Source organism: Babylonia areolata, chromosome 21 (genome assembly GCF_041734735.1).
Source record: "Babylonia areolata isolate BAREFJ2019XMU chromosome 21, ASM4173473v1, whole genome shotgun sequence".
Classification (NCBI taxonomy): domain Eukaryota; kingdom Metazoa; phylum Mollusca; class Gastropoda; order Neogastropoda; family Buccinidae; genus Babylonia; species Babylonia areolata.
In genome coordinates, this window is record NC_134896.1 from 19896676 (window position 1) to 19923166 (window position 26491).

Below are 26491 nucleotides of genomic sequence, written 5' to 3' on the forward strand. Positions count from 1 at the left end.
AAGATAGGTTTCAGTTTTGTACTCTGCTACAAACGTATTGTAAAATTTTAGCTTTAATGTTTTTTCTCTTTTATCTTTCCAGTATTTGATATATTCATTTTCTAATTTTTTATATACTATGTATTTCAGTCTATGTACGCTGAATGTGAATTGGTTTTTCCAAATGTGATCAAGGCCTATAATTTCGAGTATCTTTTTAACAAATATCAACCATGGGGAAGTTGTATTTTCTTGTTGGTACATGGACTTATATATTTTGTTGATGAGGGAAGTTTCTGGTAATTGAATAATGTGAATCCAATAATTTGGCACATTATCTTTAAACTTATTGGGAATCTGCCCAGTTAACCTAACACAGGAAGCATCATAGCTTTTTGTGTACTTCAAGTATTTTCTTACAGAATTTAATGTGTAATTTTTCATGTAGAAACTTATTCGATAAGCAGTCGTCAAAAAGATGTGCTAAATCGAAAGAATCATCCGGTTTGACTTGGTAAGGTAACCATACCTCCGCCCCATAAATCGATATTGGCGTTATCAAAGTATCATATAGCTTAGATATGGTACCTGGATTGATGTTGATATTTTTTAATGTTCTTCGTAAAGTATGCAATGCTTTGTTTGCTTGTTTAGTTAGGTGTTCCTGTGCTCTTATCAGACTTCCACTTTTGTGGAATATAACTCCTAAATGTTTATATTCTTCTGCTGTTTGTATTATATCTTCCCCACAGTAGAAATATATTGGTACTTTTGGGTCAGATCTTGTAAAGATTACCACTTTCGTTTTTTCTCTATTAATTTTTAATCCTCAACTATGGCAATATGTGTTCAAATTATGTAATTTTTGTTGCAATCCTTTTCTTGTTAAAGACAGAATAACCAGATCATCAGCATAAAGTAAACATGGTACATTGCTGGGTGAAACAGCATTGAATTTTGGAGAATCGTTACTTTCCATAGATTTTACAATATCATCTATGAAAATATTAAATTAAGTTGGGCTTAGTGTATTGCCCTGTTGTACACCCTTCTGTACAGTTATTTCTGTGCTGAGACCTTCGTGTGAATTTATTTGAATTTTGGAATTATACATGTCTTTAATTATATCAAAGCATTTTCCAGTTATGCCCATTCTTTTCAACTTTAGGAACAGGGCATCGTGCCAAACATTATCAAAGGCTTTTTCAAAATCTACAAAACAACCGTATAATCTACATTTTTTAAAAACTTTTATTACTTCATTAATGATCGTTTTTAGATTGAAGATTTGATCAGTTGTTCTGTAGTGTTTCCGAAATCCAATGTGTTCCTTTGTTAGGCGTTCACCTTGTTCTAGGTACTCAGTTATTCGATTATTTAATATTGTGCAGAATACTTTTCCCAAGGTATTTGTTAAGGTTATTCCCCTATAATTATTTGGATCTCCCGGGTTCCCATTTTTATACAATGGAATGTTTAAACCATTTTTCCAACATTCTGGATATATACCTTGAGTGAAAATAATGTTAAACATTTTTTGAATGATATTGATAGTTATTGGAAGACTTGTTTTGACCATTTCGTTTGTAATGCCGTCCAATCGTGGTGATTTATTTTTTTTTTTATGCTTGCACGCTTTCTTGATTTCTTTGTTTGATATTGTTAAGTTGATATTTGAAAGCAGACTCTCATCTGTTTGACTCTTTTTACTGAGTTCGTTTCTGATTTTTTTGCCTTTGTTTTTTCTTCTGTATTCACCTCTTTGCCAATGAGCTTTTCCAGATGTGAAATCCATATGGATGTATTTAACTGATATTTGCGTGTGGCATTCTCGCCTGCAGTTTGTAAACTTTTTAATGTTTTCTAGGCGGTATTCGGATCTTTATAAAGGACGTCGCTGATTTTATTCGCAAGATCATTTGTGTACATTCTTTTCTTTCGTCTTAACAGTCTATTATAGATTTTACGTTTGGAAAAATATTTTTTGCATAGGGATTTATTATATGGATGCCTATTTATGGCATTCAATGTTAGAAAACAAGGCAGTTGAATTGAAAACAACAGAGACGTTTTCTCTAAAAGAGTTGAATTTGTTGAAACTTCACTCGTGAAAGGTAAAAAGCATTCATATTTATAAGTGTTTTGCCGTCAGTTACTTTACAAAAGCGAAAATGTATGTGCATCCTTGAAAATGTGTTTCAACTTGTTTATAAACATTGTGTGTGTGTGTGTGTGTGTGTGTGTATGCTATTTTTAACCTCGATTGGTTTGCATCCTCAAAAGGCAAATCTTGAAACGGCATTGGTTGACTTCGATGGCGAACCGTATTTCCCGGCGGTCAGCGTTCTTGGCAACTCCATTTCATGCCTGCCGTCGACAGTTGAATTGAAAACAACAGAGACGTTTTCTCTAAAAGAGTTGAATTTGTTGAAACTTCACTCGTGAAAGGTAAAAAGCATTCATATTTATGAGTGTTTTGCCGTCAGTTACTTTACAAAAGCGAAAATGTATGTGCATCCTTGAGAATGTGTTTCAACTTGTTTATAAACATTGTTCGTGGCACGAGCAGTAGTCTAATTAATAGCACCTCGGAACCTGTTTTTCTCTCCTGCGACCATTTTCCACACTGTGGTAATTTCAAGTTCCTTAAAAGATTTTTTAAAAGATATCCTTGGTATCCACAGTGATTTGAATCTGAAAATGCCTCAGTGTAGATTCATTTTGCATGAATCGTCTTCACTGTAAATTATATGTCGATTGATTATCAATTTGAGCAGTTGTGTATGGGAAAGAACGAAAAAACACCATGTGAAGTGAAATATTTACATGTATACTCGTAAGGTGACTTGAAAGAACTGAGAACCCACCAATCAGCCCTTCTGATAAAAGTTCCCCACTGTTGCTGGTTTGGATGTGTATTCATCGATTTGTATACATCTTCAGTTTTACATATTTTGCTACAAGTGATATGTTGTACGAGAAGGGGGGAAAGTGGAATATCAAGCTCATAGTTGTATATGTGCATGCTTTGGGTAGAACGGAACGTCTGTTTGAAATAACTATGGTGAACAGACATTAAATTACATACCCACACACACACACACACAAACACAGAATAATGAATCAATTTCTTCAGCTGTTGTTTTGACTTGAAACACACTCACCAATGTTTTCTCACCCTCCACTAGACCTTGTGTGGTGATCTGAATGCTAATCATTCAGATGAGACAATAAACCGAGATGCCATGTGTAGCATGCATTTAACACACATAAAAGAAAACAAGGCAAAATTAGGTAGAAAAATCTACTTTCCCAAGAAAATGCACTTGCAAGCAGTTAAAAAAAATGGTGGTGTCACTGGCCTGTAGTGATGTGCCCTCCTCTGGGAGAGGAGCCCGAATTTCAGACAGATAAATATGTTGTGAAAAAGAATAATACAATACAACAGTTGTGAATTCTTCCCCACAGAATGGCAGAAGTCCATGTGATTGGTCAGATAGTTGGTGCCTCTGGGTTCCCTGACCACAGTCTCTTCTGCAAATGGGGCATCAATACCGGTAAGGCCTCTCTCACTCCCACAGAATAATTTAGCTTTCACTTTTATTTTTATCTTTTTTTTTATCAGCTGTATTTCTTTTGTTTGCTCAGAGGATTGGGTGAAAGAAAACAACTATGTATTGTGCTAGTTCTGTGTGTGTGTGTGTGTGTGTGTGTGTGTGTAATATTTGTGTTTGTGTCTTAGTTATGGATAAGTCAGATGACTGATTGATAGGCAGACTGATCAGTGATATGATCATTCTTATTGTGCATTACAAGAATTAGGTTTGTAAAATATGTTAGAAAAAGTTGACTACAACAAAGAGACCAGCAGGAATTCCGTTCTTAAAAAAAGAAAAGAAAAAAAAAGTGATTGATAGTTTATTCAAATATGTAATGTCAAGAATTGAAAAAAAAAAAAGGGGGGGGGGTGGGGGAAGCGTTTATGTGGATTTTTAACACTTCTGTTGACCTTCAAATAAGTAAACATAATGTAAGCCATGCCCATGACAGTTTTCAGTTTCTACTCCGCAGAGCAGACAGTTCAGTCTGATACTTCATCATTCAGTTTATGTATAATTATAATGACTTAAGTCACATCCTGATCTGTTGATTTTCCGTAATCCCATATATAACACCGTTTACTCTCTCTTTCTTACGTTGGGTGCATGTGTTAGTGTATGATAATGTACAGTGCTTTGTGTTTGTGCATGCATTTCAAACCTGCTTGTTTGTCAACACATATTTCAAGGACATAACTGTACATGTATTCAGGTGGAGCCTGGAAGATTCTGGCCGGTCTGAGGGAAGGACAGACACAGGTAGACAATCCACAGAACCATGAAGCTGCTTTCTTCGGCCATCCCATCGACATTCACTTTGCCACCAAAGGAATTCAAGGTATGAGATAAGAGAGAAGACACGCAGAGACTGAGGGAGATTTGTTTTATTTTTTGTTGTTGCTTTCTTGTGTGTGTGGTCATCCCCCAGGTCCAAAACTCTTTCTTTACATCAAAATAAGTTGTCCATTTTGTACTTCATGAAGTGCTGTCTGTCTCTTTCTTTTTTTTAATATTAGATTCGTTGCTTTATTGGGCTCTTCAGAAGAAAAAATCAGTTGACATATAGTATCAACAGCATCAACAACAACAGCAAGTCAACTTCCATGCAAATGTGATACCGATTGCAGCATAACTTTACTAGAAAAGAGCATGAGTCAGAACACCACAATGTATCTGTTCTCTTCAGGATGGCCAAGAATCCACTTCCAAGTTTGGCACCAAGACCAGTTTGGACGCAACGAGCTGTACGGTTACGGTTTCTGCCACATCCCAACCTCCCCCGGCACGCATGAAATAGACTGTCCGACCTGGAGACCCACAGGATCCTTCATGGAAACAGTCTCTCAGCATTTCCTGGGAGGGGCAGCTCAGCTGAAGAACCCTGACCTGATTTACAGTGGGGCTGACCGGTACCGCCTCCACACTATCGCCATGGGCAAAGTGCACTTACGTCTGGGCGTCATCTTGAGAAACTTTGACAAGTTTGGCATTGAATGCTGATAGGAGGAGTGTCTGACCCCCCCCCCCCCCCTTTTTTTTTTTTTATTATCTTCTTCTTCTTTAGGTACAGAATATGTGATCTGTGATAAAAAAAAACAAAAAACATCATGTGTATGAACTATCAAAACATTTGAGAGAAATCACTGCCTAAATAGCTGGACAACCACAGTAATTTTATAGAACACTTAGAAGAAGGTTGGGAATTTGTGGATGGGAGAGGAAAAGAGAAACAGCTTACCAACAGCTCTCTGAAAATGAACAAGTTGGGTCACGGTTAAGTATGTGTAATTAAACAGAGATTTGTTATCCTCTGCAAGAGTAAGGGAACTGGAGGAAATGATGGTGATTTCATTGAAGTTGTCAGAGCTGTCAAGTTCTTATTCAGCATTCTAGGGCTGCAACTTCCCATTTCACCTGCTTCTGCAAGTGGCCTTTTATGTGCATGACTGTTTTTGTTTTTCCCTGCTGTACAGTCAGCAACACTTTGTTTTCAGGGACTGAACTGTTTTTAGTGATGAAGTAGCAGTCATCATGCTGCTAGCATGAACAGATAGGAAACTTGTTTGTTTAAGATAGTAGATTGGTCATGTGAAACCAAAATTACTCAACTATTAATCAGCGTGTCAGAGCAAAATCATCAGGAGCTGACTGATTTGGAGATCTGCAGTCTGAGAAAAGCCTTGTAAATAACACATTTTTGTACAGTGCATTTTGTGGCGACAAGACAAGTTCTGTTGTTACTCTGATGACTTCATCACTCAGTCAAGAAAACTGATGTAACAAAGTTTAGTTTTGTTCTCAGTAAATTAAGTATTTTTCTTATTTCTGTCTGATCAACATTTCAGACTGATTTTTGTTTCAGTCCGTAATTGCTCAGGTTCTGTTAAGTAATTACTTCAGGATTTTAGAGATCAGATTTGTGTTTTCCACTCTGTTTGTATTGGTATCAATGGTTAAAAAAACATTTATAGGCTTTTTAAAGATGTAAAAACATGATGGAATGTTAGAGTGTCATAATTTCAGCATATCCTTTAATTTAATATAGGTTGATGATCTATGTATTATATGCACAGTTTATGGATGCCATTTTAATGTTTCATATAAACCTAAAAGTATGTGGAAATTATGAAATTTCTTAACTTCAGCAATAGCTGAATTAACATAATTATGTGAATCTGATGATTGATATTCAATGTTCAGTATGTAAATGTGAGTGGTTCATGTGAGCATGTGTGCTGGATGTATCAAGATCGCTTTCAACCATGTGTAGACAACTATTGCAAAAATGGAATATTCATCATTGTTGTTATGACTATGATAAGTTATATCATTGTGGTGTATGTTGAATATATGATCTGATTTTGTATTTAAAACATAAACTTAGTAACAAAATAGATTTCCTTGCTTTGTCTGTTTATGTAGATGTTGTTTTTTTGTGTGTTTTGTTTCCTCTTTTTAGTTACAATTGAAAATTTCTAGTTTCATCTCTTTATGTCAATGCAGCTGGGTTTTTTTGTTTGTTTCTTTTAGTGTGTTCCCTTTCTCTCTCTCTCTTTCTCATTCTCTCATACACACTCATGCATGCGCAAGCGCACCCATACACTCATGCATGCACAAGTGCACATGCACACACACACACACACACACACAAATATCACTTGGAGTGGAAAGATATAGACTTGAATACTACTAATACTACAAACACGTGCAAGCATGAATACCAAAACCTTGGCACAAAATATCTGATATCAGCACAATTCTTGTCACACCATCTTAACACACAGCACTCACACCACAGCTGCTACAAAACTCTAGCACTTCAGAACTGAGTGTTCAAAAAGTCAGGTCTGTGAAAACCAGCTGGTACATAGTCCCGGGATGGAGGGGTCAGTAGGGCCATGAACTTGAATCGTTCTCCCATTTTGTTGGGGTTGGTCAGCATGTCGTACCCTGTCAGCAGACTTTTCCACTGTTCCTGCTTGGCTTTCTGCAGCAGCATCTGTACGCACACAAACAACATGTCTCCCACTGTAGGCAGATTTTGTAATCTCCAAACTACAACACTTTCTGCTACTAGGACTGGACAATGAAGCAGAAACAGTATGTTCTGTTCCTGTACTGCGGTATGATTCACCCCCCCTCCCCGTTTGATCTCCATTGCAGCTGGTGGGTTAAGGGTGAAGATTTTTCTGATCTCCCAGGTCAACATATGTGCAGACAACTAGAGCCTGTACCCCCTTTGTGTGTATATGCACACAGAAGATCAAATACACACGTTACAGATCCTGTAATATCAGCATTCGGTGAGTTATGGAAACAAGAACACACCCAGCATGCACACCCCCAAAAACGGAGTATGGCTGCCTGCATGGCAGGGTAAATAAACAAAAACGGTCATACGCATAAAATCCTACATGTCTGTGTGACACTGTGTGTGTGCCTGTCCGAAACCTGACTGAATGACACAGGAAATGAATGATGAGCGCCCAAAATGCGGATTGCTGGTCACCTCAACCCACGTAGGCAGCCTGTTGTGCAAATGACTCCATGTTTGTAAAGCACTTTGAGCTTGGTCTCTGACCGAGGATAGGCGCTATATAAGCATTGATATCCGTATCATATCTCCTACCTGTCCTCATCTCTCTCAAGTTAACATCGTTGTTGCGAAATAGCTGTTCATGTACTTGTCAGTGGTGAATGGTTTTTTGTTGTTGTTTTTTTTAAAGCCTTGATGATTTGACCTTAAACAGTATCTGACCCCAACAAAGATATGAGTACAATAGTTTTTGTACCAAATCAGACAAGATTTCCTCCACCAGACAACAAATACAATTACATTACAGCTGTTTGGCTGATTGTTTTTTGTTTTTAGCTTTGTGTTGCAAAACACATCTGGTATCCAAGTCAAATAAATAAACTGCAAAACAAACAAATTACAGCAAAATAAACTTGCCTGCAGTCGAACTCCAATACCCATGTTGACCAGAAAATCTTGCTGAGTGACTGGGCCAAATGTTGATACTGAAAGAAAAAAGTACTTGCTGAGTGATTGCGTCAAATGTTGATATTGAAAGAAAAAGTACTTGCTGAGTGATTGCGTCAAATGTTGATATTGAGAGAAAAAGTACTTGCTGAGTGATTGCGTCAAATGTTGATATTGAAAGAAAAAGTACTTGCTGAGTGATTGTGTCAAATGTTGATATTGAAAAAAAAAAAAAGTACTTGCTGAGTGATTGCATCAAATGTTGATATTGAAAGAAAAAGTACTTGCTGAGTGGTTGGGCCAAATGTTGATATTGAGAGAAAAAGTACTTGCTGAGTGACTGCACCAAATTTGACACTGAAAGAAAATGTATTATTGTTCTAGGCCTTTTCATAACTGTAATATTTCATGAAACGAGAGAAAGAGTGTGCCAGAGAGTAAAAGCACTTGCATACATACTCATGTATACTGTTGTCAAATTCATACTAATGTTGACTGAAATTATATTGTTTTCGTTATTTTCTATAATAATTTCTTGCCCCAGCAAGGATCACAGGTGCATCAATTTTTGTTTTTTTTGTAAGTGCATATCAGTGTGTGAATGTATACAGACATGCATATTTGTGTAGTGTTGCTACTGTGTTGTGTATGACAGTTAATTAATGTTAATAATAATGAATAATTGTTTACCACAATCCTTGAAAACCACTCAGTATGCTACACCCCTTCACCCTATCCCCCACCCCATGCCACACGCATTGTCATTTAGAAGTTGTACATTTTTCTTATTGTCTGAACTTAAGATTCCAGTATTTTTGTGTATATTGTCTGCAGCTCTATAACAGTTTGTGTGAATTATTGTGATAGCTGAATTTGCTATTTTGAACGGTTAACATTCTGGGGGATCAAAGTGGTACCTTAAGAAGGTTCTTCCATCAATTACAAAATGAGGGATTGCGTTAATTAATAGCCAGATGTTTTCATATGATGACAAGAATGATGTGAATGTTTACCTCCTTGAATATAGCGTTGGAGATAAGCAAAGTCCACATCAGCCGTCAAATCTGCAGACCCTGGTTCCACCAGAGGATCATGAAGCTCATGTTGTTTGAAGGCCTGTAATCAGTCGCATGCCTCAAAGTTAGTCTCTTGCCTAAAGGAACAACAAAAGGATGACTTGCTCATCAGAATAGTTAATAATCTTACCGAGTTGTTGGTTAAACATGTGTGAGAAAATTCAGCATACTTCTTGACACGTTTCTGAAGACTATGAATCAACTAACAATCAACATAGCAACCAGCTGTGGCAATATTAACTTCCATAAATAAGGTGAGTTCAAATCAAAGTCTTCTCTGTGTTGGCAGATAATGAGAATAATGTCTGGAGGGATGTGATTGCTCGGTGAGAAAGTATTTACCATTGGATTAGCAGGTGGAATCCTTCATGTGTCTTAAATTAGAACAAGCACCACTGAACACTACCACAGTATTCCAAAAGCACAGCTTTTCTTAAAACATACACCCACCCTGAACGTGTCTCCTTTCTCCCCGGAATGGCCATAGTCCACAAACAGACCAAAACCACCGTGCTGTCGGATCCGTTGTGCCACCTCCTGCACTGTCTGGCCTGCCACAGGGCACACCTCTATGTGATCCCGTCTCTCACCTTCTGCTACCTGTCAAATGGCAGGGAAAAAACTTAGCTGCTTGGTGCACAGGCTGCAGGAATGGAAGAAGACTGCCAGAAAAGAGGACGCTGCATTTATAAACAGTAGGAGGGTATGCTACTAGCCGCATTTACTTTCAATTTCTCCACTTGTGTGGAGTAGTAATTTGCACAGGATAGGAATTAGACCCCTGCCCAAGTCCGCACCAGTGGATCACAGCGTACTATGTGTAATTAAAAAAAAAAAAACAACTTGTCATCTTGTACAACACAAAGCGCAGTGCTGGATACACTGCTTTATAATCATGATGTCTTCTGATCTCAACTGTCACTCTCTGCTACCTTTTCAACAACCTAATATGTCATATAATCAATTGTAAAACACAAAAAGTTGAATGAGACAACACACCTTTGATATTCATTATTTTCAGTGTACAATACATTCTGCATAACTAAAAGGTCAGAGCAAGACATGAGATCTGTAGTTTTTTATCCTTCTTTGGAAATATCGCATGAGGTTACTATAGAATCAGATCTACAAAAATGCTTAGGATAATCAGTGTCGCCTCACTCTTTCTAGTTCAAGCCCATAAAACATAAGGTTTTATTCACTTCTTGGTGGACGCTGATATCTGACAGCATACATCTGACTTATACAAACCCGCAGAAAGGAAGAAGCAGCTGTCTTTCCAGGGGAGAGTACAAAATGAAAAGGGCTGTTCTCACTGCTTGCATCCTTGTTCAGATCAATCAGCACCTCACACCACCCTTTTTCTGTTTTCTGAAAAGTAAACAACAGTGCTGTGTGGTTTGCAATGTATGTATTTATTCACAGAAAATGAGATATACATACTCACATGAACACTCGCTCACTGTGTGAACACAAACGCTCACACATAAAAACATGCATGCACACATACACATGCTCACTCAAACGCATACAGGCAAGTAGTTGCGAAGTCTATTCTTGAAATCCAATGGTGTAGAATGATCAAATGAACCAACAGAATATCCAAATGAAGGATATCAAGCCATGCATAAACACATTTATACACAAACACACACACACACGCAGGCAAAACAAATTTTGTCTTTGGCAAAAAAGTGTATGCTAAAGCTCTTAAGCTCATTGAATACTAATTCTTATAGAAGTAAGTTCATGCTTAGAATAACACATGATTTATTTTTTTAAATTTAAACACAGATAAACAAAAATCCAAGATTACACAGTTTGTTCACAGAAATAAACACACGGCATAAGCAAGTCTAATTTCCCAAGATAAAGAGTTAAAGTTTCAAGGAAGTATCAAAGCATATGGACTGATAACATGTATGCTATGTCATACCTGTTTTTTTTTTTTTTTATGTGCCCTTTCTTTTTTATGTGAAGCAAAATCACAAAATGCTTGCCTGAAATTTATGAATCGGCAGTGCATCCAGAAACTCGTGAGCCAGAAAAACTGACAGTCCTTTGGGAACGTCCTCCAAGGCTCGGTACCATGACACCTCCACTCCAAACTTGCTCTTTTCTTGTCGATAGGGGCCTAGCCCTTCCCCTTCCTTCCCATCACTAAGGTCACTGAGGTTGGAGGGCGCCGTGCTGCCAGACAGACGCTGAGCTTGCATCTGGCTGAGTGCTGGGCTGACCTCCACCAGGTGCAGGCTGATCTTGTCCTTCATGTCTGGAAACTGGGAGAACACCTGTGGAACAGGTCACCGATGGTATAAATATAATTATCATCCAGAAAACAGTGGTGAGAATTCTCCCCTGCTGAACTTGTCTGCAAATTCAGAATCAACCCAGTCGTGTCTTCATTGAGACCAAGGGACAACCATTATAATTTTTTTTATTATCATTTTTTTCTTGACAGCAGATTTTCTTTATTCTTATGTGCCATTCCAGAATCATTCGTCCAGCCGCTTACCTGCACACATGGTATCACAGAATGCCATTCCTCTGAATGATGCAGGCATGTAGTCCTATCTTAATGCAAAAATTTCCAGCTGCAAATCAGGAATAAAAACCATACTGCTCATTTTAACACACAGATCATTCTAATCACTCCAATCACTGAAGTGCTCAATTAATTGCAATTTGTTTACTTATTCCCAAATTGATATTGATAAACTGTTTGTTGCACTAGTTCACCATTTAGATAACTTTTTGTTTGAAGACCCTCTTTTTTGCTAAATGTATGAGACCTGTAAACTTCTGCACTTCATGGTTAAATCATATTTTGATCTCACAGTTTTTCTCTGAACAAAGGGCAGGACACGACTAGCAATGTGCAGCCAGTTTCAACAAGTCATTACCCACAACCTATTTACAATGCCCTGCACCACTCACCCGTAACAAGTCCTCAGCGAGAGTTCCTCTGCCAGGTCCTAACTCCACCAGCTGTACAGGCTGGCCGGCACACAGGTTGTTCCATTCATTCACACACCACACTCCCAGCATCTGAAAACATTTGTTTTATGTCTGTTTGAAAACCTGATACTCTGAAGAAGTTAAAGAAAACAAAAAAAGAAATGGAATAATGTTGAGATCCATTTAGCTTAAAAGCAAAATATATCAAAAGCCTGATCAAGAGAAACATGCATAATTACTAACATATGTATACATTGTGAGAAATAGTGCATATAAACACACACACACACACACACACACACACACATGCACACACATGCACACACACACACACATACAGAAGTAGAGAAAAAAGGTAAGACTTGTAAGCACTGTACTACCTCTCCAAACATCTGACTGATTTCTGGTGATGTGATGAAGTCTCCTTTGCTTCCAAACACATCTTTGTGCATATAGTAACCCTGTCAACAAAGAATGAAAACATAATTCTCATCAAGAGAAATAACCACCACTGTTATTTCATGCACAGTTACAGTTCAGTTTCAGTTTTTGCACACACAAAAAGCAAGTGAAATGGTAAGTTTGAAACAGTCCTCTCAGTTACATCCATGTGTGTTCGTATGTTGTGTGTGTGTGTGTGTGTGTGTGTGTGTATGTGCATGTGTGTGAGTGTATGTCTGTCTGTCACATGCACAAAAGTGTTTGTGTGTGTGTGTGTGTGTATGTGTGTGTGTGTGTGTGTGTGTGTACATGCGTGTGTGCATGCATGTCCACATACATTTGAATACTTCATATATTTTTTTTACATGTGAGTCTGAGCAAACTGAATCCCAGTCATACTCTGTTCTTTTAGCGTTACCCCCCAAAAGTCTTAACAGTTGTATAAACTCTGTGTGCTGTGGCATGGGGGCAGGGGGTCACATTCTTCAGTTTGTCTTTTCACTGGAAAAGCACCTACAGACTCAGCGCTGGTCAAAACAGTTTTCATGTACTCTGCCACAGTGATGGGTCCACCAGCTTTGATGCGAGCCTTCAGGTACTGCAGGACCTTGCTGTTGCTGGTGGTGGCTGAACTGAATGGCTGGGCATGCCGGCAGCATAATGAAGCAAACTGCAATCCTGACACATACAAAAAATGCATTATTCTTATGTTACTTAGCTGATAAAAACATAAACGACATAAGCTGGCAAAATAACATGTTAATATTACGACACACTATCATACTGTGCTATCTATGCATGCATATACACCAATACAAATGTCAGTTTGTGCTCACATTACTTGCACACCTCTAAGTATGGATGTGCATTTGTACATGTGTATACATGTACTTGTTTGTGGATATTTGAATGCATGTATAATTATCCATATGTGTGTATCATTTGCATTTGGATATGTATGCACGTGACATTAATACATGTGTGTGTGTGTGTGTGTGCTTGAGAGAAGAGTGGCGGATGGGGGTGAGGGGGGGTACAGATAATGTGTGCACTTTTTTTGTTCGTGCATGTCCCTTTTTGAGTTAGTTCGTGCATGTCAGCTAGTCTTCGCATGCATCACCAAGACTACTGGCGAAAGTGCACGTGTTATAAGTCGCATGCATTGCATCGACCTTGCAGGCAAGGGCGTGTCTCTCTACAAATAAATCTATTCATCGTCTATCAATGTCAAGCGAACGTGCAAGCGGGCACGTCTGCGGTCCCGAAGGACACGTCCCTCAGTTCCTGGTAACGAGTCATTGAAATGATTGTTCAGTTGTTCATATAAAATAAATTGTTATAATTACGTTTGAGTCTTCTGGTACACAACAACGGCAAAATACTCTGACTTCTTTGCAAACAGGTCATTTTTCGTGCGACAACGTAAACCGGAAGGGCAACCCCCATCTGCCGGGAATCCCCAGTCTCGTTTCCCGACAGGAGACACGTCAGCCGTAGTTTGCTTGAAAAAATTATTCCGCATTTATACGTCGTAAAACATCTAGTTGATTATTTTCAATATGACTGAATACGATTTGAAATATAATCTTAATGTTTTGACTAGATAAGAAGCATAGATTTACAAAGCATGTGTGTTTTGATGGCATTATATGTGGAATTATATTTTGGGGTTAACAAATTTTCCGTTCCATTTTAAGTAAGTTATGCGGCTCAGTAAACATCCGTTAGCATGATACAACTCTGAAACCACACCGGCTGCGAAGTATAGTGTGGATGTTGCCTTTGAGTCTGAAACAATGCTTACCTTACAATCATTCGTTCTTCTTCTACTATTTTGTTGTTACGTCAGTCCAACTGATTGGAGTGAAAATGTTTCTGATGGATGTTTTTGTAAGGTGAGGAGAAAAAAAGAGGGTTGAACTGTTAATATAGTGTTTAGTGAATGTGTGTGTGTGTGAAACACTGAACTTGCAATTTGTTTACGTCCGCATGACTGCCGGGTTTTTACCTTGCCACTAGAGGGGTGGGGTTTTGGTTTGCATTTGTCACTTGAGGATATTTCTTTTTATATGATGCAGTTAACAGGGTGTTACATAATGATCAAACAAAAACTTGTGGAAGTCATACATTGTATGTGAACTCTCCCGCCCCCCGACCCCCCCTCTCTCTCTCTCTCTCTCTCTCTCTCGCTAACACACTGTAGCCTTTGCCAGGGGCGTGACTGGAATGGGTGGGTCACTTGGTGGGTGATTGTCTCACGATAACTGTTTCACTACACCTTATCTACCCCCATCTTCCTTCTGCAGCAGAGTTTCCCAGTGAATAACCTTACACTTACAGTATTATATGTTTGCATATGATACACAGTTGCATCAGTCTGCTTCCACTTCCCAATTGCTACAGCTTCCTTTCACAAGTTTCAGCTTGATTTTGCTTCAATGTATTGTTTGTAGGAATGTACTTACTTATGACATTATGCCTTTCTTTTGTTTATAATGGTATATTCAAACTATTATATATATATGTGTGTGTGTGTGTGTGTATTTCAAAAAAAAAAAAAAAAAATTATAGTGTTCCCTCATTAAGTGTGAAGTAATCTTTATCAAGATAAACATAGTGTTCACCTGACGGAAGAAGGAGAAAATATTTGTTTTCCTTCTCATGTTTGACCATTTAAAACATGCTGCTGCAAACGTTTTCCATTCAGGCCTCAAAGCACACTTTCTGTGTTAGTCGACTATAGTATATGACTGAAATAGAAATCTTGAACCTGAAGATCAAGTCTTGTGTTTTGATTACATATATGTATACATATATGTAACTTTTTCATTTTGTGTGCGGTTAGACCTTTTGCATACATACACACACACACACGTGTGTGTGTGTGTGTGTGTGTGTTCTAGAATTAGAGTTTAATGAAGCACTCTTGTGTTTGTGTTACTCTATTGTGTTAAAGTGAACTTGTGTGAATTCACATGCATGCAAAACTCTAAAACTGAAGAAATTGAAGACAAGGGAGAGGCAGAGGAGGGAGGCTATCTTGTGAAGAGGTGGGTTTTAAGGCCAGACTTGAAAGAGCTGAGTGCAGAGACCTGACAAAGCGAAAGAGGAAGTTCATTCCAAATGCAAGGTCCAGAGACAGAGAAAGAACGGTATCCAACAGTGGAGTGTTTGAATCTGGGTATGCTTAAACAGAGTGGACCCGAAGCCAATTGTAGAGAGCGAGATGGAGTGTAGAGGTGAAGGCAGCCACAAAGATAGGAAGGGACAGATTTGTGAATACTTTTATAACATAGAGTGCTGATCTTATACTTTATCCTGTGTGAGACAAGGAACCAGTGGAGATGTTGCAAAATAGGAGTGATGTGCTCAGATCTTTTCTTTCTGAGGACGAGGCGGGCAGCAGAGTTTTGTATGCGCTGAAGGGACTGAATGGATGAAACAGGCAAACCAGACAATAGTGAGTTACAGTAGTCAAGGCGAGAGAGAATGAGAGAAACGACTAGTCTAAACACAAGTCATACACAAGCACCAATTGCTGTAAGAGAATAGGTATAACATATCAAACTTAATATTTAAACATAGGCAAAGACAAAGACAGGTTGTTAAACACTGATGTTTGTCTTCTGCTTAAGAAAGTATGAAGTGCATTTCGCACACAAATAAACATAAAGGAAGGACTCAAAGCTTTGACAAACCTGCAGTTAATAACACACACACACGTGCGTGGGCACACGCGCGCGCGCGCACACACACACACACACACACACACACACACACACACACACACCAACTTCCTCTGTTTATATTTACAAGAATGTTATACACTTGTTAACAAATTTGCATGGGATGTATTCAAATATTACTTGAAATTTTTTTTAAATTATCACTCAAAGTTTGACATTAACACAGTAAGCATTCAGTTCATCGTCAGAAAGGAAATGCAGACTCTTAATGTCTTATACATATGTATGAATGGAAAATTGATGCTATCAAAACAAAATATACCAGGAGTATTGTATGCCTGCGTGGACAGAAAATAACAAATTTGCATATTTTTTCTTGGATTAGATTTAAAATATGAATTGATTCCTATATTTTCCAATAACTCAGTTACAAAAACATTGAACTCTTCATCGTTAACTTCCAAATTTGTTGTTAGTTTATCTGAATGTGTAATAGCTAATTATCTTAAGTATTTTGCCATTTGACTCTTATCTATGTATATTACAATATTAGTCACTTGATTTTATGGTTAATTAATTTAATTCCTTTCTTTCCATTCGCCAGATTTTCTTGTCTGTTCTCAGTTTGTTTCTCAACACATTTATAATTCATTATTAATTTTATGCAGTTCCAGTGAATTCTCATGAACATGCATACACACACTGCACATAATTTTTTCCCTATAATTTTTTCCCCAATCTGAAATCACTTTAGTGAACAGACATTGATTAATGACCAACCAACCAACCAACCAACACAGACACACACACACACACACACACACACACACACACATATGCACATATACATGCACACATATGCACATTAACACATAGTATGCATGCAAGCTCACAGACACAAGCCCATAGATCTATATATGCATGTTTGCGCATATGCACTCATGCATGCACACACATACGCACACACGTGCATGCACACACACACATACACACACATCGTTTAAAAAAGATAAAAGCCTATTCAAAATCCTTACCTAACAATAGCTTTAAAGAACAACCCTTGCCCATGTCCAAAGTTACTATTCAAACTCTTAAAAAATACATGTGCCAAGAAAATTTAACAGTTCTGATAAACAGAACTAATTTTCTTTTTTTTTACATGGAAATAATTATTTGACCTAAACTGGGTGATACTTTTCTTTTCATGGAGAGAGAGGGGTAGGACTGTGTCTATACTGGAAGCTGTAGTACACATCATGAACATCAATGGTATTGTCACACTTTAACCAGTCTTTGAAAGTAGAAAATTGGGGGGCAGCTAATTAGATTTGCTTGCTACCACTGCTTTAAATTACTGAATTAGCTGCCTTTATTCAGAGTTCACTGTTTCGACTGAAAGAAACTGCTTTTTCTGTGGTGGTACTTGTTGGGATAGTGCAGAATTGAAATAATGGATTTACTCTGTGTGTGTGTGTGTGTGTGTGTGTGTGTTTGTGTGACAACTCAGTACTGTGTGTGTGTATATGTGTGCGTGTGTGTGTGTATGTGTGTGTGTATGTGTGTGTGTGACTTTGAGCTTGTGTGTGTATACATGTGTAACTTGAGCTTGCACAAACATGAGTGTGTGTTTTGTGTGTGTGTGTGTGTGTGTGTGTGTGTGTGCATGAATGCCCTCCATGTATGTGTGTGTGTGTGTGTAATTGGCAGTCATTTTGCTTGATTGTTTTGGCATTAATCGTGTTATTAGCGAATGTTGATGGTGGTTCATAGAAAAGTACTCAGAATCCTAATTAATGCAGGTGATGATTGATAGTTGACCTTTCCTCTCATATCCACATCTCCAGATAGATTCCAGTCTCGGGTCTTTTCATACTCTCACTCTTCTTATTCCCCTTCTTCACTAATGCAGTAATGGACATGGGTTACAACACAAAATGAGATGAAGAAGTACATTTGGACTTTACTGTCTTCCACAAGCAAAACAAAACATACAATGAAGAGACTGAAACACTAAGTTGCACGTGTTGAATAGCATCAGGAATGTCCTATCAGAAGTGCATTAAATATTTGGATGTCTTATGATATGTTACAGCTGAAAGGGGAAGTAGATGACTGCTCCTGCAAGGTTGAAAGTCTGGATTCCTTGAACAATGACCAGATTTATCCCAGGCTGAGGAGTCTGATGACCAAAAACTATTTCAGATACTTCAAGGTGAGATAAACTAAGATCTTTCATTTTCTCTGTTCCCTCTATGTTCAAATTTTCTTCATTTTTGGGAATTTACGCAATAAAAGTTTACACGAAATTTGTGTATGTTAAGTTTGAATGCAGTATGTGATGATGAGTGCATGTCTATAGATACGTACATGTGCATCTTTGTCACTTTTACTAGTTTTACTTTTAGTGTGTATGTCACTGTGTGTGTGTCTTCATGTGTGCTTGTGTGAACACGCAAGTGTTTGTGCGCATGTGTCAGTGCGTATGTGCATGTGCACATGCATACCTATAGATTTTATGTGTATTTCACACAGTTTGTGTGTCAGATGAGTGTGGGGGTGATCTACAGATCAGAACAACTCAACAAGTACCTTCCACCTAAATAAAGTTGGTCATTCTTACTACTTCTCAGTGTGCATACATTAGTGGGTGGGTGTTTTGACATGTGTGCCTGCATGTGCATGGGTACAATGTGCGCCACTGTATTTGCTGGTGGAACTGTTTACCTCTAAACCAGTCTAGACAAAATTAAGATAAATATTATTAAAAAAAAGAAAAAAGAAGAAAAAAAAGAAGAAGCTTAACTGCATCTTTGATCTCTTTACCATGTTCAGATTAGATATATTTTAATACTTCATACTTCATTCTTGCTATTTGTCTTGGTATGCAGTTGCTATGGATTTTAAAAAAAAAAAGAAAAAAAAAGGTTTGGTCAGGATTGATGAAAAAAAAAAAGTTAGACACCAGGAAATCAAAGTTATTGTACAAAGTAAGATTCATTGATAAAATAATACATGTTTAGCCACATGTACACACACACACACACACACACACACACACACACACACACCAGCAAAACGACCAGAGATGTATGAAAATACATGCACTTTTCCTCTTTCCTCGTATGGTATCACTTTCATTGAAAAGACACAATGAAGAAACACACACACGTACACACACACACACACACACACACACACACTCACACACACACACACACACACACACACACACACACACACACCATATGTAACCAAGACATGTCCAGACTGCAATTTTGTATTATTGCACTGTGATGCAGTGTCAGTGACACAGAGTCCGTGCTCAAGACTGTGTGTGCTGTTACACAGGTCAACCTCCAAAAGCAGTGTCCTTTCTGGTCAGACGACAGTCGCTGTGCCTTGAAAGACTGCCATGTCAACGTCTGTGAGCAGGTCAGCTGTTCTCCCCCTCTCTCCCATTCTGTTTCTCTCTCCCACCCTCCTTCACTCCCCTCTCTTTTGGAGTTTTTTTGTGTTTTTTTCTTTTCTTTTCTTTTCTTTCATTTCCCCCCTTCTTTCGAGGGCTGTATGAAAAGTGTACATTACCTTCAATGAATAAAATTTATTCTCTCTCTCTCTCTCTCTCTCTCTCTGGTGTGTGTGAATGAAAACAAGCAAGTATTTCTGAATATTTTTAATTCGCCTTCTTTTCGAATCGAAATGTCTCCTGTTGTCTCCATGTGCGTGAGAGAATGAAAGAGAGAGAGAGAGAGAGAGGGGGGGGGGGGGGTTACTTCTGTTTTTCTTTCTATTTCAATGACTTCTTCCTTCACAGTTAGTGTCCTGAGAACCCCCCTCCCCCTAGGCCAACACCCCCACCCTCCTGCGCCTTGCTCACTCCGTCTTTCTCTTTCTTGCTTTCTCTTTTTATTCATGGACACACATATTCACATATATACGAATACACATACCCACCATAAGCAGGATCTTCCAGTTGAATATCAAAGCTGGTCAATAACGTACTGATAATACCTTAACTTGTGTATAGATATGTGTGTATTCCATCAATCATTTAAAAAAAGAGATTATGAATGATAAGCTAATATAGAATAAATAGACACATCATGATCATATTTGTCTTGCCTATTTTATTTTCATTCTATACCCTTACAAACACAAAATATGAAAATGAATAATGAATGAAAGATGAAATAAATGAGCACTCATAATTATTCCTGCCCATCTTATTTCATTCTTTGGCCTTACATATGCAAACTGTGATAATGAATAATGAATTAAAGGTAAGATATATAAACACTCATTATTGTCCATCTTTTTTTCCTTCTTCCCCCTTATATACACAAACTTTGATAATGACTAATTGATTAAAAAATAAATTGGTAGACATGATTATTCTCCCTTTCTGTCCTGCTGTTGCAAACTAATGTTTGTATTCATGTGCATTGCATACTTCTGATTTGAAAGGCCTGGTTGTAACTTGTATCATTTATGAGCAGATCTGCTAAATTTCAAGGTTAAAATAAACTACAGATTTTGTTCTTTTGAGAGTGGTTCAAGCATGAAATAGAATAGACTAGCAAATGTCTTTATTAACAAGTGTACCAGGGTCACAAGGAATATTAAGTAATGTCCACAGTACATATATGTGTTAGGAACACAGTTTGGAAAGAGACAGTCCCACTTGAAGATATTAATGGCGATGAAGATGGTGATATGCTGGTTTAATGGTTGTTTGTTAATGGAAAATTAATCTCAACAAAACTTTCTGTTACCCTCAGAATGACAGGTTTTAGACATGTGAAAACCAAAAAAGATAACAGATCTCTTAGTCTTTGCCTGTCTTTTCTGTATTATACTTTTCTTGCTCTGCATCTTTTACTCCATACTTCTTGCTCTGTGCCATTTTCACTGTCCCCTTCCAATGCACTCACTCACTCTCTCAGGACTGTCTTTTCTCTTTTCTCTTCCACATGCTTCTAACTGGCCGTTGACACTGACAGTTATTGTTTATTGACTCGCATCCTATTGAGCGTACTTATCCCCACAGCGTCTGTTCCTTTCCCACCCATCTAAACTGTTTGCCACAGGCTGGATTTAATTGATATTTTTGCTTAAGGATACATTTTTATGGACCTGAAATGCTGTGCAGCTGGTACACACACACACACACACACACACACACACACACACACACACACACACACATTATCATTATGTGTATGTATTCACCCATAGACTAGGAAGTTATTTTGCTGTCATTATATGATTTATTGTCAGTGTTCTTGGGAAAGTGTCAGGTTTGTATCTGTGTAGAAGAAGAGGTGTGCATGTGGGTGTGTTGTGTTTGTGTGTGGGCGTGTGGCTGTGTGTGTGTGTGTGTGCGCATGCATGTGCATCTTAGCATTTCAATAGATTCCTAAAAGCAGAGCAGACTAATAATACTAGTATTTGCACTAGTAACAATAAAACTGTTTTACCAACTAAAATATTTGGTTTATGTTTCTGTTGACACTTATTGCAACAAGCCACATCCAAAATATGAATATATTAGTTCTTCTGCCAAGCTGTATTTATGATAACAATAATAACTTACAGCTGTGCATTTTGAAGCGCTACCCCCTTAGGCTTCATGTGGATGACATGATTTAAAGACAAAGTAGAATGGGCATTGAAATAAAATGAATGAAGCAACACACACACGCGCGCGCACGCAAGCACGCACACAAGCACGCACGCGCACACACACACACGCACGCGCATGCACACACACACACACACACACACACACACACACACACACACACACACACACACACACACACACACACACACACACACACCCTCCCTGACCTCCCTCTCTCTATTTCTCACCCTCTCCTGTATCCTTCTCTTTCTTTTTTCATGTCACACCCTCCCTCTCCCTATGATGTCAGTCAACAGTGAAGTTATCACAGCATTCAATAGGATGAAATGGGTTTTCATTGAATAATCAATCAAGTCTTTTCAGCTTAGCATTTGGCTACATTCCAGATGTTGCCATGTCAATGAACAGTTTGTGAACTTATTAAAATGTAACATTTCAGTACAAGGATCTGTATATTGATTTTTTTTTAAAATCATGAACATTTTAAAATAAGCAGTGATAGGGAAATAGTCATCTAAATGGGCGAAGCCGTTCTCTTTGTAGAAGGATATGATTTCTTTTTTAAATGCAGAATAATGATTTTTCTTAATTGAATTAAAAGATATTTCTTCGTGTCCTTTTTGACTAATGTTTAAAAACACAGTGGGTTTGTGTAATATTTAGTGCTGATTCAGGTGTCCGTCTGCATTCCTTTGTGTGTACTGTGCATCTGTAGGAAACATTGTCATTCTCTCATTGGCTTCAGACAGTTATTTGAAGTTTAACTGGTAAGTTTTGAATTGCCAATTTTTTTTTTTTTTTTTTTTAAAGAAGTTTTTCTGTAAGTATAACATTAAGTGCTCTGAAACATTTAAAATATTGTGTTATGGCCTGTGGATAACATGGTATCAGGTGACACAGTGCTGTTAATTTTTTAGAAATTTGACATGTACTGCAGTTTCAGATCCAGTTTTGTTTGTCACATGTCATCTGCGTACCAAAGTTATTTCAAGGATCAATGGAACTTAGCCCCAAGCCCCTAGGCTTGCCCATTTTTAATTGCTTTCTGTTTCTGATGTTATCTACGGATATCTCTTGCTTGTAATGATCTATACACCATGCAAAATGTGGGACATCACAAAAGGGGGTTGTGTGTGTGTGTTTGTGTGTGTCTGTGTGTGTGTGTGTGTGTGTGTGTGTGAGAGAGAGAGAGAGAGAGAGAGGGAGAGGGAGCATATGTTTTATTCATCAAGCTTACCTACATGCATGCCTCAAAGGTATCATATGACATTGTCCCAAAGCTACACTTACGTGGCCTGCTATTGCATATATAATAATATATTATGCAGATGATACTGCTTTCTCCCAATGGTCTTGAAAGAACCAGCAACAGGATTGGGGGTAATCCTGTATTGAAAAACATGCATGTATATTCAGTAACTCACCATGGTGTTTGAAATGCTCAAATTCTGATCCTGTTTCTCTGAGGAAAAACAAAAAAAGCTCATGGCTGAGGATATAATACACACACACACACACACACACACACACACACACACACACACACACACACACACACACACACATACATACATACATCACATGTATGACTAAGAAACATATAAATATGGGGGTTCATTTAATCAGAAATATTGGAGTTCTCTCTCTCTCTCTCTCTCTCTCTCCCTCTCCATCTCTTCTTAACACAGTTCTGTCTTTCCTCTCAAGAAAAAAGAAAGTTAAGAGAAATGGAAACATTGCTCATGCGTCTGTGTCACACTGTGATTGTGTGTTTGTGTATATGAGTGTGCATGTGACACAGTCACTGTGTATTTACTGTGAGGATGTGTGTGTGTGTGTGTGTGTGTGCGCGTGCGGGCGTGTGTGTATGTGTGCATGCGCGCCACACAGCCTCTTTGTCTGCTTTCTGTATGTGGGTGTGTATGTGTGTCTATATATATGTGTGAGAACTTAGGAAACCGAGTATTTTCAGATAGTTATCAATGTGTACATGGCAATACTGCATGTGTGATTGTGTGCACACGTGTTTATATGTTTTGCTTATTTTATAGATATATAAGTTATAACATACACAGGTTTGGTTGCATGTGTGCTTAGGCATATACAGTCTCTCTGTGAAGATAAAAAAAAAATAACCAGACATTGACAAATGACTAGATAAGGTGAACTAAAAGAAAAGAAAAGAAAAAAGAAAACCAAAGTATTATTGATTTCAGCCACAATTCAACTTTCAGTGCTAGACTGAGGTGCTTGATCAGGTTTCTGCAAGGCAAATGATGTGAAATGCTGACTGATACTGTTGTGTGGATTCCTTTCAGAGCACTGTGCCTATTGTTGATGATAAACTGAACAAGCAGCATGCAGAAAATAAGGTAAGAGCCAGCCACTGGGTATTTCAGGGTAAATAATTATTATACTGGGATTTCTCTCTGTCTCTCTCTCTCTCTCTCTCTCTCTCTCTCTGTCTCTCTCTCTTTCCAATCAGCATTGTTGCAGATTGTGAACATTCACTACCTTTGTGTGTGCATTTGTGTATTATTTATACATGTTTGAGTGTAGTATTATGATTTGATTTCATTTATGTGTTCATTTGTTGTTTCTGATTTATGGCCTCTGAACCATTTGATTTATGATACTGATATGCTTCAATGCCATCAGACAGCCACATCCGGACTTCTTCCCTCACTGTCCACGCTAGACATCATACAGAACTCTTTCCTCCGCATCAGCTTGGTTAATAAAGGTTTCATTCTTTTCAGTTATCTATTTATTATTTTCATAGTACAATAGTGGTGTTTGGGGTCGTTGTTGGTTTTTTCAAACCAGTTTAGTGCCTGTAAAACATCAGCTGATGTCCTACAAAAAGTGTTGCCATAGCATAATACTTCATAGTGCCTATAAGATGTCCATTGATATCCAGCATATGTTCCGATTTTTCCTTCATTGGAGTTTGGTTCAGTGCACACAAACAGACTCTGAACGGTTAGTTTGATGTGTCTAAATTATAAAAATATTATTTAAATGAGCGTACATCAGGCAGAAGACCCTTTCTACTTTCTACTCGATAATGATTTACTTACTGGACCATGTGGAACACACGTGGAAAGGGGGTTGCATCATATCCAAATAAAGGCATTGGAAACTTTGTCCAGTAAAGTAATAGGTCCCAGTCAGCAAGCAGATTTACACACTTTTGAAAGCTGTGCTTATGATTATGGACAGCTATAGCGATTGGAAGGATCTCTCTTGTCTGATGATTGGTTTTAACACAAAGGTGATTGACAACGACAGTGCTGAAACTGACAGCCCATTTGATGGTAATTCAGTCTGTCCATCCAGTCACACAGCATTTTTGAGCAAGTGGCTATGACTGACAGAATAGGCGCAGCGAGCGTTGGAAGAGGGGGAGGATAGGAAGAGGAGTGATGTAAGACGATAGGTCTAATGCCAGCCATGGGGTATGAAGTGGGCGTGGCAGTTGGACGCCAGTGTACTCACATTTCAATGCATACTGCAGGAAGTAGACAACCGCCAATGCTCCATGATTTTCACAAAACTCAGGGTTGATTGTGTACTGGATGTGAAACATGTACTTTTTGTTTTTAACGCTTTTTGTCACTGAATCGAATGGTACTTGTTTGAAGAGGAGGCAAGGCGGATCCACAGCAGACACTTTTATCGGCCCACATGCAACTCGGAGGGAGTGAATGGCATAAAAGAACTTCACCCTCTAACTGGGGAAAGCTCATAGCTGTCAAAAAGCTTTTCTGCTCAGTTTCTAAAAACGTAATTGACTTTTTATGTTGGCTGTACACACGTTGGTCATTGTTGGGACAGTGATTCACTTGCATGTCGACACGAGGTGTGATTTTTTTTTTATAAACTTGTAGCTAGTTTTATTTTCTTCTACAGTTCTAATCTGACAATATATATGCTATTTTGTTTGTTTACTTTATGGATGCCATTCTGTGGAGGTGAAAATAGATTTTTTTTGCTAAAAAATTGTTACCTTCATTTTGAATGCCTGAATTATTATCTACAATCAAACTGATTGTGAAAAACAGCCCAGAATCAGACTCTACATTTGTTTTCCTTCACAAAAACCTTTACATTCTTTCTGCATCTCCCATAGTTTATGTATTAAATTTCTATTAACACCCGAATCCTCAAAATTCCCTGGGAAGGGGAGAGCACGTTTTTACAAAATTATCTGGCACTCAGCTGGTTAATAACAGGTGTATTATTGTATTTTTATGGTTTTTGGTGGAAGATAATTTTCATTTTAGATAGCTTTTCTGCAGAGTATTTATTTTTTCACTGGTATGCACTTGTACAGATGCACATGCACAGACAAACACAAAAAGTTCATGTGGTGAGGGAGAGAAGAGAGGGAGGATAGTATGTGGTATTTTATATATATACATGTTCATCCCAATTTTGGACTTAATCAAATGGTTGGTCTTGGCTACTGTTGTTCACATCTGGTTTCACACTGAATAGGTTTAACTTTCATGATTCTTAATTAAGACCATTTTAACGTGAAGATCACAGCTGCCAAGCAAAAAATTATCTGATAAGCAACTATATCACAAGAGTAATGATGGACGATATTGTTCTTTATAGCC

The 26491-nt window shown here is 38.0% G+C and overlaps 3 protein-coding genes across 3 annotated transcripts in view; 2 read left to right on the forward strand and 1 right to left on the reverse strand.

Moving 5' to 3' along the window:
- The first annotated feature begins 2283 nt into the window (after positions 1 to 2283).
- Positions 2284 to 6474, forward strand: LOC143295917 (B9 domain-containing protein 2-like). Its single transcript, XM_076607602.1, has 4 exons — positions 2284 to 2427; positions 3448 to 3536; positions 4291 to 4416; positions 4765 to 6474. The coding sequence occupies exons 2-4, from the start codon at positions 3449 to 3451 to the stop codon at positions 5076 to 5078; spliced, it is 528 nt and encodes a 175-aa protein (XP_076463717.1). The 5' UTR covers positions 2284 to 2427; position 3448; the 3' UTR covers positions 5079 to 6474.
- A 124-nt stretch (positions 6475 to 6598) lies between these two features.
- On the reverse strand, positions 6599 to 13943 carry LOC143296581 (protein arginine methyltransferase NDUFAF7, mitochondrial-like). Its single transcript, XM_076608605.1, has 10 exons — positions 13883 to 13943; positions 13054 to 13214; positions 12476 to 12556; positions 12075 to 12185; positions 11138 to 11428; positions 10389 to 10508; positions 9588 to 9737; positions 9075 to 9177; positions 8032 to 8099; positions 6599 to 7077 (listed from the first exon to the last, which is right to left on the reverse strand). Exons 1-10 carry the CDS (start codon positions 13941 to 13943, stop codon positions 6898 to 6900), a joined length of 1326 nt encoding a protein of 441 aa, XP_076464720.1. The 3' UTR covers positions 6599 to 6897.
- Positions 13944 to 14277: 334 nt separating this feature from the next.
- LOC143295915 (ero1-like protein) overlaps positions 14278 to 26491 on the forward strand; it is a 41957-nt gene continuing 29743 nt past the window's right edge. The window contains exons 1-4 of the mRNA XM_076607601.1: positions 14278 to 14431; positions 18315 to 18434; positions 19571 to 19654; positions 24185 to 24238. Of these exons, the coding sequence (XP_076463716.1) occupies positions 14333 to 14431; positions 18315 to 18434; positions 19571 to 19654; positions 24185 to 24238 (357 nt within the window). The 5' untranslated portion in view covers positions 14278 to 14332. The remainder of the gene's footprint in view (positions 14432 to 18314; positions 18435 to 19570; positions 19655 to 24184; positions 24239 to 26491) is intronic.